General features: G+C 42.8%; 2 protein-coding genes across 11 annotated transcripts in view; both read left to right on the top strand.

Annotated features, from left to right (window-relative positions):
• The window catches only part of LOC137192940 (LIM domain only protein 7-like), a 49,388-nt gene that overhangs the window by 28,397 nt on the left and 1,785 nt on the right, over positions 1–19,206 (top strand). For 3 of the 10 annotated variants that reach the window (XM_067604025.1, XM_067604023.1, XM_067604022.1), the window contains exons 10-29: positions 3,363–3,392; positions 4,283–4,397; positions 5,291–5,433; positions 6,019–6,703; positions 7,190–7,450; positions 7,913–8,027; positions 9,116–9,277; positions 10,417–10,601; positions 10,711–10,774; positions 11,094–11,150; positions 11,477–11,518; positions 12,895–12,920; positions 13,493–13,600; positions 14,660–14,746; positions 15,257–15,591; positions 15,796–15,852; positions 16,966–17,015; positions 17,187–17,342; positions 17,827–18,007; positions 18,295–18,618. In XM_067604025.1, coding sequence (XP_067460126.1) covers positions 3,363–3,392; positions 4,283–4,397; positions 5,291–5,433; positions 6,019–6,703; positions 7,190–7,450; positions 7,913–8,027; positions 9,116–9,277; positions 10,417–10,601; positions 10,711–10,774; positions 11,094–11,150; positions 11,477–11,518; positions 12,895–12,920; positions 13,493–13,600; positions 14,660–14,746; positions 15,257–15,591; positions 15,796–15,852; positions 16,966–17,015; positions 17,187–17,342; positions 17,827–18,007; positions 18,295–18,618 — 3,183 coding nt within the window. The remainder of the gene's footprint in view (positions 1–3,362; positions 3,393–4,282; positions 4,398–5,290; positions 5,434–6,018; positions 6,704–7,189; positions 7,451–7,912; positions 8,028–9,115; positions 9,278–10,416; positions 10,602–10,710; positions 10,775–11,093; positions 11,151–11,476; positions 11,519–12,894; positions 12,921–13,492; positions 13,601–14,659; positions 14,747–15,256; positions 15,592–15,795; positions 15,853–16,965; positions 17,016–17,186; positions 17,343–17,826; positions 18,008–18,294; positions 18,619–19,206) is intronic. The other 7 variants (XM_067604028.1, XM_067604027.1, XM_067604024.1 and 4 more) reach the window with 7 other exon arrangements.
• LOC137192942 (LIM domain only protein 7-like) lies at positions 753–2,672 on the top strand. The gene has a single exon (XM_067604033.1). The coding sequence runs from the start codon at positions 1,091–1,093 to the stop codon at positions 2,003–2,005; it is 915 nt and encodes a 304-aa protein (XP_067460134.1). The 5' UTR covers positions 753–1,090; the 3' UTR covers positions 2,006–2,672.

Genomic DNA, 19,206 nt, shown 5'->3' with positions numbered 1-19,206 from the left:
GTCCACCGACAGTCTGTTCAGGGAGATATACGGTGACTCTGAGGAGGATGATGATGAGGTGGGCTATGCTGATCCCATCCAAGATGATCTCTACACCCGCAAGATGGGCATCAAACCCCAGCCTGCTGGGAATGAATCTTATAACAAGTTCTTACCCAAGTTCTGGACGCCCGAAGAAGACATTCACATACAGAAGATCAAACTGGGCTCTCAGAAGAGACCATGGTACAAAAGGATGCAAGGCTTCAGGTGTGTAAGGGCATTAAAATCCAGATGGAATACATCATTTATGTTTTACAGAGTAGCAATCACATAGATTCAATTTATTCCCTGCTTCTTGCACAATCTTTCCTCTCTTTTCTACCTGCCACACTTGATTTTGCTATACTTGAATATTATGCATGCCAGTTTATCCTTTGAGGTCCTAAGATCCAAAATTTGGTGTTCTATCATTCACTGCATTTTTCTGTACACTATCAATTTCTCCCACTTACGTTTCTTTCTCTTTCCCTACCACTGCTTTCTATTATTCCCCCTCTTTACCCTCTCTCTACTTCTGTCCCCTTTTCCTCCGTCCACCCTGCTGTCCTCGGCTGTAGCCGTAAGAAGTCGGGCTCTTCTTCAGATGATTCAGACTATGACATCAGTCCTTGGCTCTCTTCTGCCCCCTCTCCCTCCGGCCCCTCTCCCTCTCACTCGCACACACACGAGGCTTCGGCTCACACCACCCTTGTTGTGGGAAAAAGGTCGATACAGCTGCATGATTGTGACGATGCAGTAATACTCTAGAACATCCAAAATTTATTAGAGAAATATAATTGGCTCCTGTTGAGGCTGAATTTCTGATGAGATGCTTTCTATTATACTAAGGATAAACACACTGTCAAGTTACTGGAGTTGCCCTAACATGCTTCGTAAAGCAGTTTGCTTGCACTGACCTTAGTGGAAAATAGGCTGTGTCTCAGCATTATTCTATTTTTATTTTTATTGCAGCCTATTCTAGTGAAGACTATATTTTTTTATAGCAACTAGTTGCTATGTAGTGCGGTTTTATTTCATAGCAGTGTATTTGTTTGAATCAAATACCAATATGGCTGCTTGTTGTATCTCTCCTTCCTGTTCTTTCTCTTTGACCCAGTTCACATGCATGCACTTATCACCTTTCTGTCCTTTTCTCTCCTTTTGCCGGCTCTGCAGTCCTAATATCCAACCACTCACTCCCCCACATCTCCCCAAGATACAGCCCCCTCTGTTAGAGACCCCCCCTCTGGTGTTTGCCCCAGTGGACCCCGCCTCCGGTCCCAAACTGGTCAAAGGTGAGAGGTGGTCCCTCCTTGGGCGCCAAGACCCCCGTGAGCCCCAAGACACCTTTGATTATGAAAGCATTTCTCCCGACCTGGAGAATGATGACATGTTTGCCAGGCGCACCCTGGCCTTCCAGTCCAACATGGACCTGGCTATGATGAAGACTCACCTGTCTCCTAACCGTCGTATCTACACGTCTGAGCCGCAAATCAATATCGTCACCCAGAAACATCTCCACGACAGCACCGAGGAGAGCGATTTCCCTGATATCGAGCAGGACGATGTGGTCTATCGTAAGGAGAAAAGCCAGCAGGCTCAGCAACAACGGCCCCTCTCAGGTGCCCCTGACAACTACGCCCCTATGCCCATCCCAGAGCCCTGGGCTCTGCCTCCTGATCTCAAGGCCAGACTCCTGTGCCCTCCATGTCCTCTGACACAGGAAGCAGCGGCAAATAAAGAGAATCAGATTGAAAAGGAGACACGTCCAAAAACGGATGACATGCTGGTCCGGAAGCTTGGAGTTTGTTCTGATCATAACCAGGGGTCACTGAGAGACCCGTCAGCCAATCAGATGACTCCGTCAGTGCCAACTTCCTGTAGTGAAGGTGACCTGCAGAAATGGCAGGCTATAAGGGAAGCCAGTCAGCTAAGATATAAGAAGAGGCTAATGGTGGAGAGGCTAGCCGCTCTGAAGTTGTAGAAACAGATTGCTGTGACAGTGTCTGTTAGCTTCTCATCACTCTGTAGACATTTTTTGTCTCTCATTTTTTTCTGTGCCATTTCCATCTTGAGATATTCTGTCTGATGTTGAAGTGGTGTAGACTGCATGTTTACCCAGCGTGAGAAGAATTCGTCTGATGGCCACAACAGTCACAGATGGAAGTTTTATTTATTTAAACCTTCTGCATTCACTGCTACAGCAACAACTCTGAACTTCAGCTTGTTTTAAATGTTTTTTGTTTCACTGAAATGAAAGGTCCTATCAAGTCATAGGGCCATTTAGTTAGGTTTTCTGTACAGTGGCGATATGGTATATATATAAATTTAGAATGAACAACCAGATTGTACATTAAACCTATTGCTGTTGTGTATTTTGAAGTGTGGTTTGTGAACAAAAGAGCATAAATTCTCCTACATCACTGACCGAATTATTGGTACATCATGAGAACTGAACTGAACAGACTTGAATTCTGCATTTTACATTTTCTTTTTGATTTTCCCATCAGACTGAGTTTGCCTGTGAATGGAAAAAAAATATTCAAGCTTAATAAAGGAAATAAGAGACTATGTTATCTTGTGATGTAATGCATTGAATTGGCCAACTGTTGACCTTTCCTTGCACCTACAGTGACATGGATCTGACCCGAGTATAATGTTGTTTTTCTCAGTAAAAAGAACTTCACACTGACATATAAGGCTCAAAGTGCAGCAGCATGAGAGCACGCAAAGGTTCGAGCCTGAGTAATAACCAAATATAACATGCTGACAGTACCAAGAAGTGCAATTAAAGAGACGACATGAAAGCCTATAGAAATTCCCCATAGCTCTGAAGGAAGATGCGACTGGTGTGGACTCCATAGTAACCCAAACACAAATCTGTACTGCAGTGTTTACACATGAACAGACACACACAAGCACACACAAAGCAGCCATTTAACCTGAGTCAAGGCCATCTGGATTTACTTCACTTCCATATGTAAAGCCATGTTGCCAGTGACATCATCCTGGAGTCTCCAGAAAGGCAGCATTGTTTAGAGAAAGATACATGTCTGCACACTTCCCCAGACAACTGTCAGGGCAAGGAAAGGTGATACTGTGCTGTAAGCCTTCTGTATACACACCCTAAGCTCTATCCTCTTCAGGGTACAGGGAAAAACCAGCAGAGTCATGTATTGGCTGGGTTTAGATACATTTGAAGTTCACCACCTGGAGATGAGCAGGTCTCAGAGTCGCTAATCAGCCTCAGGCTCTTAAACAGGACCACTCTCAGGCTCACTATTCAAGGCCAATCTGCAGAAATGTGACTTTGTTGTCTGTGGTTCTCTCTGGTTTCCTAGACAGCGCCAAATGCGAGAGAGTATCGACGGGTGAGTTGATACGGGCTCCCAGGAATGTGGCACGTTTGCGTTTGCTCTGGCCTCTTACAGTCGCTCCCCGCTGCCCTCCTGCTTTTGTGCTGCTGTTCTCACTCTCTAGCTGCTAAATGCTGACACACAACATGGTGTATTGTATGGCACAGGGCCAAGTTCAGGGTGAGGGTGGGAGGGGTGGGGGGGGGGGGGGTTGGGGGGTGGGGGCGTTCATTGCTTCACAAAGCTCTATTGACAAAATAACAAAGTGAAAAGATTCATACAATAGCAATACGCTGGGTCATCTACCTTAACTGCAGCGTGTCCCAGTGAGAGTTATGACTGAGCAATAAGCACTCTTCATGCTACTGATAGCAATATGAGACGTGTGTAAATCTTTACAGGTAAGTAAAAAGACAGTGCATTTTTCCAAAGGCTGTGAGCTTTGAATAACTTTTTCTTTTTGCATGACAGGGCGGGCTGTGATATATGTTACTAACCCACTGAGCTTCAATTTCCCCCCAGTTTTTTTTTTGTTTGTTTGTTATTTTGTGATAGACTCGTGTGCTGTGTTTGCAAACTAACACTCGGTCACAGGTTAAGTGTTTAATCCGTTTTATTGTCAGCATCAGTGCTAAATATATGGATGGGTGATACAAGTTTGAATATATTTGACAATTTGAACATTGGATGATGTTTTTTCTACAGCTTATTTGACACAATGGTAAGAAACAGTGCATGCGTACTTGGAGTGCAATTTTTTTTTTAACCTTTGCCTTCTTTTTTTTATACCCTAAAGCTTCGGCCAGGACATACAAACTGAGCATCCCCTCCACCTCTAACTTGATGATGCCCCCTAGTCTTTTTTTTTTTTAAGGTTTTCTCATGTTTACTCTTTCTCTCCACAGGAGCAAATCAACAAACGATATTCTGGCTGAACCCACCGCCGTCCGACAATTTTACACCGAAGAGCTGCAGAAGTATCGTGAGCAGATCAAGGAGAGTGAGGATAAATGGCAGGATGTGAGTATATCTGATATGTGTGCTGCACAGGAATGCTGGAGGATATCTGTTTGTTTCCTACTATTCTTGTTATATGAATCAAGGCAAGCTGATGGCAGAAAGTAGTTATGTTCTACAGGGAACATAACTCCCCAGCACAGATAAGGTTGAGGTGAAAGGTGAGCATATGATCTTTAGGATCTGAGGTATTAGAGTGGCAGGAGGAGAGCAGGTGGTGTGGTTGCAGTCTGTGACCATGGGGTGAAAAGAGAGCTGTTCAGATAGAAGCCAGAGATGGACGTAGACACTGATTGGTGCAGCACTGCCCTCTGGCTATGGACTGTCCTCATTTCCAAATCAGAGTGTTTGTGGCAGGAAGTTTCACATACTGTAAATACTAATAATAAAATGATTGTGATATGTTGTGATGTAATATCTAAGACCCCGATGAAAATATTTGAACTGAATTCATATAAAATTTAACTTTGGTGCAACTTATTTCTGGAAGTGATGCTCCAATTTTAAACACCGTTGATCCCTCATATATGCTCATTCCTGGGTAGGAAAATAAACAAAACAGGTATTCACATACAGTATACATTATTGGCTGTGACGGTGGTATGTCTATCTGCAGTCTGATTGGTGTCATGGCAAAATAATGAGTCTTAAAGCGGCATTTAGGTCATACAGTCCCCAATACACGGGGGAGGTGAGCCGGGAGGAGCCTAAAGCACACAAATAGAACACCTTCAAATGTAGCCCTTTCTCTCTTTTTTTTTGTCTTTCTCCTTCTCAACTTCACTCCTGTCTACTGAACAGTTAGCCATGCAACACAACCAAGCAGTTTTATCCAGATCTTACTTGAATTGTCATGAAATGATGCACAAGGTGATCTGGTCTTGCTTTCACTGCAGGACTTGAGCAAGTGGAAGAACCGACGCAGGAGTGTCAACTCTGATATAGTGAAGAAGAAAGAGGAAAGGGAGAAGATAGAACAGATCACATTCGGCGGCAGCAACAGAAGGTCCAAGACCTTCAAGGAGATGCAAGAGGAGAGGTAAGGGAAAACACACCTGATGTCTTGATGAAGTTCAGATAAGATAAATGGCACCGACTGTTAAATTTAGTACCATACAATTTCTATTTTTATGTGTAATCTTGTACTTGACTAAAAAGCAACAAACACTGAATTTGTTCCTCTTTTACACAATTTTTTTACCCTCGGAGGGGGATCCTTTGCTTTTCATGACAAGGTAATGAAACAAAATGTATGCATGAGAAGTTCTGTGGTATTAAACACAGAGACTACAGGATTACAGGAGTAAATGAGGAGACTCTCTGTAATTGTGCCTTTAGTCAGTGTGAAAGTGTAATCTAATCATGGCTTACAACCTGCCTCCCCTTTTTGTCCCACCTCTCTCTACCCTCCTCTTTTCAACCTGTGCTCTTCTTTCTACTCTCCTCCCTTTCACTCTCACCCCCCTCATTTCATCTTCGGTACCACCTCTTTGTACTTGTCCCCTTCATCTTCCTGAATTGCATCCCTTTCCATCGCTGTTTTTTATTTTACCCATCACTGTCCACTTTTTTCCTATTTACCTTTTTATCCCATCCCCCTTTTCCTCCTCTGTCCTGTCTACAGAGAAAGTAAAGGAGTGAACAGCATTGGCAGTCGTCTTGGGTCTCTCTCTTACAACGACGAAGACGTATTTGAGACACCTGTCATTTCCCCTCGTACCCGAACCCTTCCTGCCAGGAGCTACACTATTGACACTCCACACTATTTCTCTGACCGCCCTGAGCCTTCTCTGAAAGAGGACAAACCCCCTGCTGCCTCCCCAGCTACTGGCAGAGCCGCTAGCCCCCCTCCCATCTCACGGGAAGCTGACATTGTGGACAGTTCTGCCAGGAGTGACACCACAACCACCATCACTCCCATCAGCCGCAGCTCTCCCCACAGCCTGCAGGCTCCAACAGCTGCACCTCCTATGCGGAGGAGTCCTGTCTCAGAACCCACCAGCACAGCCAAGACAGAGGAGACCTCAACCACAGCCTCCTCTCTTCGCTCCATACAAAAGGTGCCGGAGCCAAGGCGCCCATTGTCGGGCACACATACTGAGGCGGAGGCCCCCTCCTTTGGTTCCCTGTACAAACAACCACCACAGCACAGCTCAATGGAACCCAAGCCTCCCGGGGTGTCTCGGGTTTCCGCCTCCCTCCCCAGGAGCTACCAGAGATCGGATAGCGCACGTCTAACCTCAGTTGTCACGCCAAGGCCCTTCGGGACCCAGTCTACCCGCATCACCTCACTTCCCCGGGCCTTTACAGTGAGTACTAGATCGTTCTACATCTAAATACAAACTAAACCTGTGTACGGCATGAGGCTGAAGGACAGTAGAGGGCAGGAGGAGACCGTGTTTGTTGACAGTTAGAAATCCTTGCCTCGTTGATCAGGTACAGTTGAATTTGTTTTGAGTACATCAGAGTTTCCCAAGAGTCCGATCTGATTACTGCGTGAATAATGGATGAAGCTAGTGTTTTTATAACGCTAACTCATCTAGCAGAGCTACTATTTTCAGCCTCCTTCACATTCATTACAGTCGTAGTAAAGGGAAAGTACATCATGTTTAATTATTTCAGGGGAGTAATCTAGGGATTGTCAAGGGAAGATGGTGAATTCTTAAAGTTGACAACACATTCATCAATTGACCTCAACCTCCCTATTCTAAGGTCTTTTAGGTTAAAATAGATTATTATCTTAATGATATCAAAGTTCATCTTAAGACTCATTCTCTGCATTCTTTTCCGGATAGATGGATGACTCTAACAAGCGTGTCAACGGCGGCGTCGATGTTTCTAAGAAGACGTCTGTGCCGAGCCGCTATCACCAGTTCATGACCTCTGAGGATGAGGCTCACTCCCAGTCCAGCTCAGCCAACAGCAGTGAGGATGAGGAGGAGCAAGAAGAGACCACAGCAAAAAGTGTCACCTCAACCCAGCATGTGTCACCTGTCCCAGCTGAGGTCAAGAGTGAAGCTCCAGTCAGTCCCGCTCCAGCCAAAGATAGCAGCCAGGTACTCAAATGACCTACTGTTGACAAAAACAGATCAGCTTTTTCTGTTGGCAGCATTGAAGGCTTTGAAAAATAATACATGCATTTGTTAAACAAATTTTATCCAAGACCAAACAATCAAGTCTACTTTTACTATAGCTTTGTGCTCAGTGAACCCTGATGCATCTTTTAAAAATAAATGATTTTTCTTATGTAAAAGTTGCTAAAAAAAAAAAAAACAGTTTGCTTCACAGCAAAAATGAGAAGTTTAGCAACAGGTTGGCATTTAATCAACAGCCATAAATGATTAATACAAGGATTTGTTTCCAAAAAGCAATCCTGCCAACACACAGACACAACCTAACACACTGACTCCTCTCCAGAGCGATGGAAAGTCATCACCATTTGTACATTAAACTCTGTCGTGTGTATGTGAGGAGCTGTTGTTCATCTCTACTCACCTGTGTTGATGTTTGGTTTCTAGGAGAGCTACTGTGAGATGCGGATCAGCCTAAACCAGAAGCCCAACAGCAGCAAAGACTTTGGCTTTCAGGCGACCTGGGATTCAACTGGAGTTCGCGTCACATCTATCTATCCAGGTAACAACAGAGAAATTTCAGAGATATGCCTTCAAGGAAAGGGATTTGGATTGTATGGGTGGAGCTTTATTCATCCTCTAAATTTGAAAATGTGTGAAGGTTAGCCAAACTGGCAACCTTAAACACTAACATTCCCAAATGTTAAGCCCAGTGGAAAAAGAACAAACAGGCAATGGTCAAAAGCTGACTGATGTGTGTACAGATACAGTACTTTAGTGTTAGAAAGCAGCACACATGCTATGAAATATTTTACAGTCTGACACTGCTGGTTAGTTGTTAGCAGGTTTTCCAGTCCATTGCAGTGGCAGTGCCAGACCTGTGTATGTAGGACAACATTTATCTGGGTCAGATCTGCTGGGCCTGAACCTCTCTTTTTACTGAGATTCCCCTACCTCCACTTTACAGTATCCCATGCATTATAATAACTTATAAGTAATACTTGTAACACACACACACACCAAACAAGACATGAGCAGTATTTGTCACCCAAAATATATTGTAAACATGTGCATACAGTTCCTTTTTAAATGATACTAATTAAAAACATAGACTGCCTTTATAAAAAAAAAAAACTAGAAATGTTCATGTCAAAAAATTTAAAGGGTAACTCCATCGATTTTACACATCAAAGTCTGTTTACAGGTCTTAAGGAGTACTACTGCATATGTGAAAAAAAGTTGCATAAAGCCTTTTGTGGCTCCAGACGGAGCTGAGTGAAGTTGGTTTATCAGGCTGAAGACCTCTGTAGCCCACTCCTCATCTCTGCTTGAGGCTACATTAGCTGCTACTAGCATAACACACCCAAAACTGTGCGGTCGACTGAGTCGAGTGGCATTGAGGCAATGAAGGAGCCAGGTTTTAATAAGGAAGAAGAATGCATGGAATATAAAAGACAATAACCCTGGTTCTGCTGCATCGATTTTGATCTCTGTCTTTTTTTATAGGAGTGCAGTGCTAAATTGGAGGAGTGTTTAAAACAATCACTTCATTGCAAGTTTTTTTTTGTTCCAATTAATGGAAGAAGTCACTGTAATGGTGGAATCAGACACCTTCTCTGCAGCTAATGTCCCGTCCTTTGCCTCATACAGGCAGCCCAGCCGAGATGTGCCAGCTTCAGGCTGGGGATGAGGTGCTGACGGTGAACGGGCACCAGGTGGCAGAAATGAGCTACACAGGCTGGAAGGCTGGCATGGAGGGGGCCCTGCAAGAGGGCAGTCTGGTCATGGACATACGCCGTCATGGGAAGAACAGTGAGTCATCTGGACAGCGTGTGTGTGTGTGTGTGTGTGTGTGTGTGTGTGTGTCATAAGCTACTTTTGGGGACAAATTTCAGACTTAGGACCAGTTAATTGGGCGGCTTGTCCAACTGGGGACAAAAGCCGTGTCCCTAATTGGGACAAAGCTGATTTTTGGGTCAGTGGTTAAGGTTAGTGTAAGGGTTGGGGTTAGGTAAGTAGTTGTTATGGTTAGGGTAGGAAATGAATGTAAGTCTATGTTATGTCCCCAAAAGAGACCATGATCTGATATATGTGTTTGTTTGCGTGAGAGCAGGAGATACAAAAGGAATGAGACACTTTAAGGGTTGCATTCCTGGACTGACAGTGCTGCTTACCCTGCTTGCATTGCTAAACAGCTCTGACACTTTAAATTGATCCGTAAACTATTGTGAAATCATCCATGAATGATGACAGCTAAATGGTGAAAGCTCGGTAACTGTGTTTCTGTTCTGAAGAGTGGAGACTGTTATTGTGTTGACCTCAGTGGTTTTAATTTCTACTTTTTTTCTGTGTGCATTTTTCTTTTTCCTGTTTTTGCATATTCTTTCATCCCTCCTTTTCCTGTAATTTCTACTAGTAGTTTCTCCTTTTTTTGTCCTTTTCTGTCTCGTCAGCATTCCTTTCTATCCATGTGGTATTTTCCTTGTGGAGGAACTAACCCAGCTCAGGTCTACGCTCCTCTGAGTGCAACTGTGCTGTTTTCACAGTGTTAGTATAACAGGCTTATTTGTTTCAACGGCGTCAGAATCACCTTACAAAAATAATAAACCACCCAGCGTAGCTCACTTGATCTAACATGCAGTACTTGTTAAAATAGTTTAGTGAAGAGCTGTGGTTGTGAGCCTGTTGAAACACTGTGTGGATTTGTGGGAGCTTTAATAGGCTACATGGCTAAGGGAAGGTGGTTTCTCTGTCACCCCCTGCTGCTTTCTATAATAACACCGTAACAGCAACCTTGTCCCCTGCTTTATAGTGTTCTCTATGTAAATAGGCAATTCTTTGTCAAATGTTGGGTTTCACATATACAATACTATGATTACATACACACATGCACAGTGGTTTTAAGTGCAAACACACATCCTATTTTTTGCTATTGCATTGTCTGCGTGCAGACTGGGACAGAGATCAACCTTCCTTGCCATTTAAAAGCCATAAGACCATCAATCTGACCAGTATGGATCATCCGATACTTCTAGGTCCCCCTGACACAAATGCTGTCAACTCCAGCCTGGATTTCACCTCACGCACATCCACAGAAGTTCCACCATCCAAAGAGGCCCCGGCCTACCCAGTTGTCGTAAGTATCCCAGAATCACTCAGGTTGATTCAGGTTTGATCCATTTTTATTTCTGTATTGTTCCTGATGTCTTTTTAATGAATGCACACCCTGCCGTGTCTCCCTGCAGGATGTGGCTTCAAACGGAGTTAATGGCGGTTTCCGTGAGGAGCCGGTGACCATGAGGAACAAAGGTAAAGAGCAGAGTACACAATCAATAAAGGTTATGAAATTGATCTTGATGACTATTTCTGTACTTAATACCAGTAGGTGGTGTAATTTTCTTGACTGAAACAACATGAATAATATTAATGGACATTTACTGTGTTTAAAACACAATGATGTAACAAAACCACCTTCAGCACCATTTGATTATGACAGAGCTTAAGCAACATATAATGTATGTGAAATTCATGGTAATGTGTTAGAAGTATAAGATGGTATCTCCCCTGGTAAAACGTGTTTTTCTCCTCTGTTGTGCCTCACTTTATCCTGTTCTCATCTCTCATGTAGAATCAGAACCCATATCTTTGAAAAACTTAAAACGGAGGTCAGAGTTTTTTGAACAAGGTAAAAAGCACTGATCGAAGCAGGGTGGGGCTCTCAATAATAATGATGGCGTCTGTGTAATTCGGTGGCTGGGTTCTCTGTGCTTTTGTCTTACTGAATTCCTCAGATTTCCAAGGGAGTTTTGCATGTTTTTTTTTTTTTTTTGTCTGTCACACCCTCATGTTCAATTGAAATGCAACCTATTATCAATTGATAATGAGCTGTCTGGATTGAAATAAGATTCCTCCATGGCTCTGTTTTGGGGCTGATCCTTTATTTATTTATTTTTTGATGATCTTGTCTGGTGCCAGAGCTTAACCCTTTTGCTGTGCCCCTTCCTCCTTCAGGCTGCTCAGGGTCCAGTGTCAGTGCGCTGGTCTACCTCTGTGGTAAACAGGGTTGAGTGTGCAGTGATGTCCTCACCTTTGCCTTGTGCAACTAGGGAAACTGACATGCTGTTCAAACCAAGAGTCTAGGGAGATTATTGTTCAATGTGGAGCCCATTAAGGAATTCTGCCTTTCAAAGGCAAACAGCAGAAACAGTTCAACAGCTATATAATTTGTAACCTCCCCAACAAACAAAAAAAGTCAGATCTTGCACTCTGTTTGGACAGTCTTAACTAGGATAGTTTATCTGTTCTTACTTTTTTCCCCCTCATCATGATTTGATTTAGCTACTGCTTCATTCATGTGGTTTAACAAACTCAATGACTAAGATGTTGGGCAGGCTAACTTTTACTGCCTGCCCACCAACTATCCGTAAACAGCAGGATCACAGTCATTGTGGTTTGGTTTTTACCTCGTTTTTGTAGTTCCTGAAAATGTTACTTTTTTTTTTAAAGTTAATTTACACATACAGTATCTACAGCATAATAATCTTTATATGGTAAAACAGATGTCAGAAAGTCATATTCTGGTGTTAACTCAGTTTTGACCAAATTGTGTTAAATGTTGCTACTGCGTTTTGACTTTGTAGGGCAGAATTGTCTTTTCACAAACCTTCCTCCAAACCAAACAGATGCTTTTACTTTTATTATTGTAACACAAAAATCACAAAATTTCACAACGTATTGTACTTTTTGTGAGGAAAACCCCCCATGAAATAAGAAAAATGAAATAAAAGTATATAAAAGCAACATTTTCAGCTCCAAAGCTTGGACAGCATGTCAGATACTCCACCAGCATAACAACCACAAATACAAATCATTCAATTGTGTTGTGTTTGTGGTATTTTTGATGTCCGGGTTTAACACATGGTTACATTTTTCACTTTGCTGCGCATGCTGTTAAAAGCATTCTCGTTGCTCTCCTGGCATGCATGTGTTGAAGTGTCTGTTAGCCTTTCAGACTGGCTGTGCTGTACATGTGTGCATCTTATGCATGCTGCTGATGTGTGTTTTTTTCTTTTCAGTTTGATTGATCTTGCTGTCCTCACAATCTGTTTATTGATTTTCCTATTCAGAACTATTGGGCTGACATCCAATGTAAATGGCTATTAGTGGGTGATCTTGAATTGAGAGAATCAATAAGTCCTATTGGGTGAAATTTGACCTTTGTTGAAAACATCAATTACTGTTGTGGTTTTAAATGTCATGTTGAATGATGAATTGGTACTTGACTTAAAAATCAAGTCGAAACTTTAATAAGCCTGTCAGCTTTGTGTTGTTGTGGTATATGGCCTAAAGGTTGACTTGTATATTTATGTTCCATTGCTCTGCCTGTGCATGCCAGAAGTATTGACTGGATGATTTTCTTTCTTTTCAAGGAGGATCAGAGTCTGCAGCACCAGATGTAAGTAGTAGCATTACATAAAGGGCAGCTTTTGTCTCTTTGGTGTTTGCTCTTCTAGCATGCCAACATATTTGAAAGCAGCTACGACAGTTATTACAAAGCCCAGACCAATCATTAAGTATCTCACGCGGGCCTCTTTGGTAGTTCACTTTAGAGACAGGTTTACTCTGCTACTTAAGCCTTTCAGTCACCCAATTACTCGACATAATTGCGGGGGCTTTCATTTTGATGTATCTTTGAAAATGGAGAAGTAAAATACTCGAGAACCTAATGATAAATGGTGTTGTTTTGTTGTATAAACCACTCAACCTGTCATTTTGGGCTGCATAGATTGATGTGACTTGACAACACCAAATGTGAGTAAGAATGTCATACAGAGGTCACTACCTACAAGTATAACAGTAACATTACTTCTAAAAAAACAAAGCTTTTTGTTTGTTTTTTGTTGTTTTTTTGCTCATCAGCAGCTAACTGCTGTTGCTTCAAGTTTTTAGCTGTTGCCTTAACAGTTTGTAAGACTGAACGTACAAGCATGTACATTCACCTTGCATGTCTGTCTTCTCTGTCTTCAGATACCTGTCCCTTCAATCACTCCGGCTTCCAGCCGCTGGTCTTGGGACCCAGAGGAGGAGCGCAGAAGACAAGAGAAATGGCAGAAGGAGCAGGAGCGCCTCCTTCAGGTACATAAAGTTGCATTCATTTAGTTATAATGTTTTGGTACAATTTACACTCAGTTGCCAGTTTAGTAGGCACACCTAGCTAAAACGAATACAGTCTAAAGAACTGTTGAGAAATTAATGAGGTGAAATCACCCTTCAAGGTCAATTTTCCAGTGTTCACTGAATTGGAGTAAAAAGGTGGATGATGATGTATTTATGATAAGCGCATGGTGGATATGATCAAAAGCTTCAGAACAGCTACTAAATGGAGCTTGTGGTGATTGGTTGGTCAACTGCTGTTTTTTAGGTCAAGATTGAACTTCAAACTTCAGCTCTCTAAAACAGTTTCAACAAGAATTATAAAAAATTAACATCTGGAAAGGTACGATTTATTGCAGGGCTGTTGTATTAGACTGCATTAGTTTTAGCTAGGTGACCTAACAAACTGGCAACAGAGTCTGAAGTTTATTAATAAAACTGGAAATACCAAATGTGAAGCAACCTCACAATTCATTTGATCTTAAATACCCTTCTGGAAATCTGTTCCTTGTCCCATCTGACAATGAGAGGCAGCACAGAGCACTCAAGTGATAGACTAATATGTCCTCACATCCAGTAGAGACTGCCTCTAATTGGCAGAAAACTTATGGTAGGACAGCGCTCAGACAGCTGGAATTTAAAGCATCTATCAAGTATCCAACTTAAATGTAGTAGTATTCTGTCAAAACATTTTTCTGAGGGTGTATTTCTGGATCAAGATCAAAGGTGTACAAAGAACAGTGCTGATGTAGCCGGGAAGGCTTGTTACTCCTCCAGTCTTATTCCCTGTTGGATAAACGGCCTGATTTCATGATGTGCCAGGGAGACTTCCTGCCCAGGGCAAGCTTCTCTAGGTTTCAGGATGGTTAGATAACATGTAGGCGAGCTTTGAGTTGAAATTATCTGAAAATGATACAGCTATGTATGTGTATGATTTTTTGTTGGGTTGTTTTTCCTTTTTGTTCGTGTGGTTTTGGGGACGGGGGTGACTGTGCATTAAATGGGATGACCTCTGACCTCTCCACCTACCTTTTCATCCAGGAGAAATACAAGCGCGACCAGGAGAAACTGCAGGAGGAGTGGCTCAAGGCTCAGCAAGAGATTACCAAGAGTGGAGACCAACAAGAAGTAAGAAAAGTATTTTATTTTGAATTTATAATGGCCTAATACCTGAAACATCAGCTGGAGAGTATTAAAATGGCACAATAGGTTCTGCCTCATAGCACTAAATTGTTTAAATGTATCCAAAAACCTTTGATAGTGTTGTTGATTGAGATTGCTGTAATTATTCAGCGATTATGTGGCCAGGCACTGGTATTTCTGGCTTTTAAAACACAGGCTCAATTCACATAACTCAGAGTGAAAGCGAGAGCAGAAGTCTGTCTGGTCATGTGAACATTCACACACACATCACACAACAAGGCTAAGCTTGCTGTAATGTCTTTCCAGCTCATAGTTTTGCAACAAAAACTCCCCTGAGTGGAATTTCAAAACTCTTGTTGGTTTGTAACCTCAGAGGAGTTGCTCCATTGTTGTTGAAGTTCCTTCTCAAAGTTAATGGAGGTCAGATTACTTAATGCCATCATGTGTTAGAAAAACTTCCCCTTTTCTCACCTTCCTTGTCTCTGGCAACCACAGAGCCTGGATGTGAACAGCCACAGCATCAGCCCACTCTCGCCCCTCTCTCCCGTCAGCCAGCCCACTCCTCCTCCGTGGGAAGAAGAAGAGAAAAAGAGAAAGGAGGAACAAGAGCGCCAAAGGCAGGCAGAGGAGAAGAGGAGGAGGGAGGAGGAGGAGCGAGAGCTTCAGCATCTCCAGGAGGAGAGGAAGAGGAAAGAAAGGCAGGAGGAGGAGGAGAGGAGGAGGAGGGAGGAGGAAGAGCTGATATGGCAGAGGAGGAGAGAGGAGGAGAGGCAAGAGGAGAGGAGGCGACAGGAAGCTGCAGAACAGCAGCGCAGAGAGCGGCAGCAGTGGTCAGTAGAGACAGTGATCCTCCTGTAAAACTTTACTCACGTCCTCATCTGTCCTTCACGCTGATAACAACACATTCAAGTGTAAAACATAACATGCTTTACTGTCTGTGCATTAACATAACTCCAACTAACATGTTTGCATGTGCTTTGTCCTCCATCTTTGTGCTGTAACGTTCTCTCTCTGCATACTACCCTTCACTAAAGGGCTGGTAGCTCCAATGCCTTTGCCAATGTCCAGCCTGCACTGTCCTTTGCAGACAGGTTAGTACAGGAGAGAATGTGTATGTGTTTGTCAAACTGCAGCTGCAGTCATACTCCAAAGAAAATGCTTCTCTTCATAGAGCTTATCAGCTAATCGCACTGATAAAACCTAAATCACATACTTTTTATGCAATAAGTTCGCCTCATTACCTATTTTAATGAGTAATAATACACTTAAAACACCTAAATATAAATAATCTTTGCAAAGATAAATAATCTTTGCAACACCAGAATTGGACCAAAGCTGCCAAAGCAATACAAACAATAACCCTGCCAAAACACCGGCCCCGTTGTGTTTTTTTAGCACAAACAAGAACCCTTTGTCCCTGAAGGATAATCTTTGAAGCAGGAAATCATGTTTTTCATGTCTTTTGTCATTTTTTTAAACACATTTCCCAGTATTGGCCCATCTTTGCTGTATATCTGACATGCTTGCTGGCTCCATTTAAGCAGAATCGTTCTAACAACATCCCTTTATATAAGCAGTCATGAAATTGGAAGTCCTCCAGCAAGTGGGTTAGGTCTCCAACTGAGATGGGAATTACCTGTGACTGGTCTGCAGTCAGCACTTTCTTAATATAACCATAAAAAGTAGGGTTTCTCTGTGCGGTATTTGGTGTATCAAAATGCTTTTCACTTGAATATTTGGTTGTAAAAAATATCTAGATATATATGAAAAGAGATACTTTAAAGGACCAGTGTGTAGGATTTAGTGGCATCTAGTGGTGAGGTTGCAGATTCAACCCCTCCCCTCACCCCTCTCTTTCAAGCGTGTGCGAAGCATTTCACAAAAACACGAAAAGACCTCTCTAGAGCCAGTGTTTGGTTTGTCTGTTCAGGGCTACTGTAGAAACATGGCAGTGCAACATGGCAAGCTCCATGGAAGGAGACCCGCTCCCTATCTAGATATAAAGGGCTCATTCTAAGCTAACAAAAACACAACAATTCTTATTTTTTAATGGATTATACACACAATGAAAACATACTTATGAATATTATATTCCATTTCTGCCAAGTCCGTTCCGCTCGATGCCACTAAATTCTACACACTGCAAGCATGATTACTGTCTGTTTTTTAATTAGGCACTTACATGTGTTTTGTTCATTTGACAGGGCAAAGTCCAAATCATCTCCCCAGCTGGATGAAGAGCCTCAGAGGAAAGGTCAGTTTAGGTGTTATTATAAGGTCAGCTTTAATTAAGACAGAGGATAGTGCTGACTGTTTTGTGAATGCAATAGTGATAAAGTGTCAAACCAGAAATATTATATCATGTTTTTTAATAAATGACTCCCATGTATGCATGCACGTATATGCGGCCCTTACCCCACTGTAGGTGGGTATATGCAGTCGGGGGGCATGGCTCACTGGCTGCTGGAAGAGCAGAGGAGCATCCGTGACAAACACGCCCAGAGTCAGAGAGCTACATCAGAGCTGGAGATGGAGAGGAGAAACATCCTCAATGCCATGAGATACAGACAACCAGAGAGAGGTGGGCTCTGCCCCTGACGCTCCGCCTCTCCGTTCAATCGAAGTCAATCTGCTCATTATGAGCACTTTAATCAACTGATTAGTCAATTATTTCATTAAATCAAAACTTAAAGCTGTTTGATTAACAGTTGACCAGCCAAATGCTAAATCAATCAGTCAGCTGACCAGAAAATTACATACAGCAAAAACTATTAACTTATTGATTTCAGTGTGATTTGTGTCAGGTTGCATCTGAAAGAACCTTTTTCTTTTTCTTTTTGTTTAGAACAATTTTCTTATCACAGGCTGCAGCAGACCCTTCTGATAATAAGACATAATCGAACCCGACTTGTGAAACACTGTTTCTACATCATCACAGTCTCATTCTCTCTATCTCATTTTTCCAGTTTCTCTGCCCGTTGCCGGTCGTGATCTATTTATGACATCCCAGACACTTTTCATTTCACCCAGCATGTTTCGTTTTTATCTCTCCTCTCTGAGTGTAGCGCCGAGTGGTGGAGTGGGTGAGATGGGTCAGCAGCCCGTGTCGCAGGCCGAGCTGGAGCGGCAGCAGATCCTAAACGAGATGAAGAAGAAGACTCCGCTGCTGACGGACAGCAGCTGGATCCGCCAGCGCGCCGTCAACCCTGCCACCAACAAGGAGTCCAACGTGCCATACATGCGCAGGTACACGTACTTCCCAACGTACATACTCAAAAGGACAAAGTCACACAGAGGGTGACTCGCATCTCTGTTGTGTGATGGTGGTGCAGGGTTCACTAATGCAATGGTGGTTGGCTTAATAGACTCACTAATATCCTGTGACTTTAATCTGGCTACCAGTCTGACTTTGCCTTGGCAAATTTGGTTGTACCATTAATATTTAATACAAAAACTGATACAGCTGGTAGCCAGACAGTTTAAATGCCTCAACTAACCAGCTAACATAGGTGTGGCGTGGGTTGGCTTTGCAGAGGCGAGTCTCTTGACAACTTGGACACATCCTACAACTCCTGGCGCTCATCATGGACACCCAGGAGCAACTCTCAAATCCCAAACTACTCTCGGCCTCACTCTGCCCTCTCCGGCAGTACTTCCTTTTATGGTGGCGGGTCAGGTGGGCGGCCCAGCTCCGCCATTCTGCCCTCTTCCTACTCCATGGGCTCCCTCCGAGGCAGGGCAGGAACCCCCTCATCCCCCTGGTCCCATCAGTCGCCTTCCCTCTCACCCTCCTCTATTTCACCCACCACCTCTCCAGAGCCTACATCTGAGGCTGGTGGCCCTCAGCAGCAGACCAGGTAAAATTAACAGCGCTGCTTAACATGCCAAACATGCTGCGTCTGACACCTCACTGGTATACTGGGTGGAACAATCATTGTCAGGGTGGTGATGTGGTCAACTATAACTCTGGATTGGGAGTGGTAATGTTTCTTTCACTTGTTATTCTTTGGAAGTTACTCTATTATGCTGTTGCATATGATATTTGTGTTTTATGTGACTTGCTCCATCCATTCACCCTTCATTCCCGGCCAAATAGGTTACACTTTTTCATACTTTTACACTTTTACACACTGTTTTACTTTCATACAGATTCCCTGTTTAATTACACTTAACACAGTATTTTTTTGAGTTTGTGTGTGTTTTTTTGGTTCATGTGTTGTGAAGGCTCAGCCTGGAACACATATTTTCTGACAGTTGTTCATTGTTTTGTTTTTTTAATTTCAAAGTTATAAATCATTGTTGCTTGAGATTTTTTTCTTATCAGGCAAAAAAAACTACACTAAAACCAATTAAAACACAACAAACGTATGAGCAAAAACATTATTAAAAATTTTACATAATGTTTGTATGGAGCTATTGTCATCAGAGATTTTCTGTCATTTCAG

Source organism: Thunnus thynnus, chromosome 11 (assembly GCF_963924715.1).
Source record: "Thunnus thynnus chromosome 11, fThuThy2.1, whole genome shotgun sequence".
Taxonomy (NCBI): Eukaryota; Metazoa; Chordata; class Actinopteri; order Scombriformes; family Scombridae; genus Thunnus; species Thunnus thynnus.
This window is presented reverse-complemented; position numbering and strand designations above follow the sequence as displayed.

Coding starts and splice junctions, on each gene's coding strand:
- LOC137192942 (XM_067604033.1), top strand. CDS start 1,091: ATGGCTGCTTGTTGTATCTCTCCTTCCTGTTCTTTCTCTTTGACCCAG.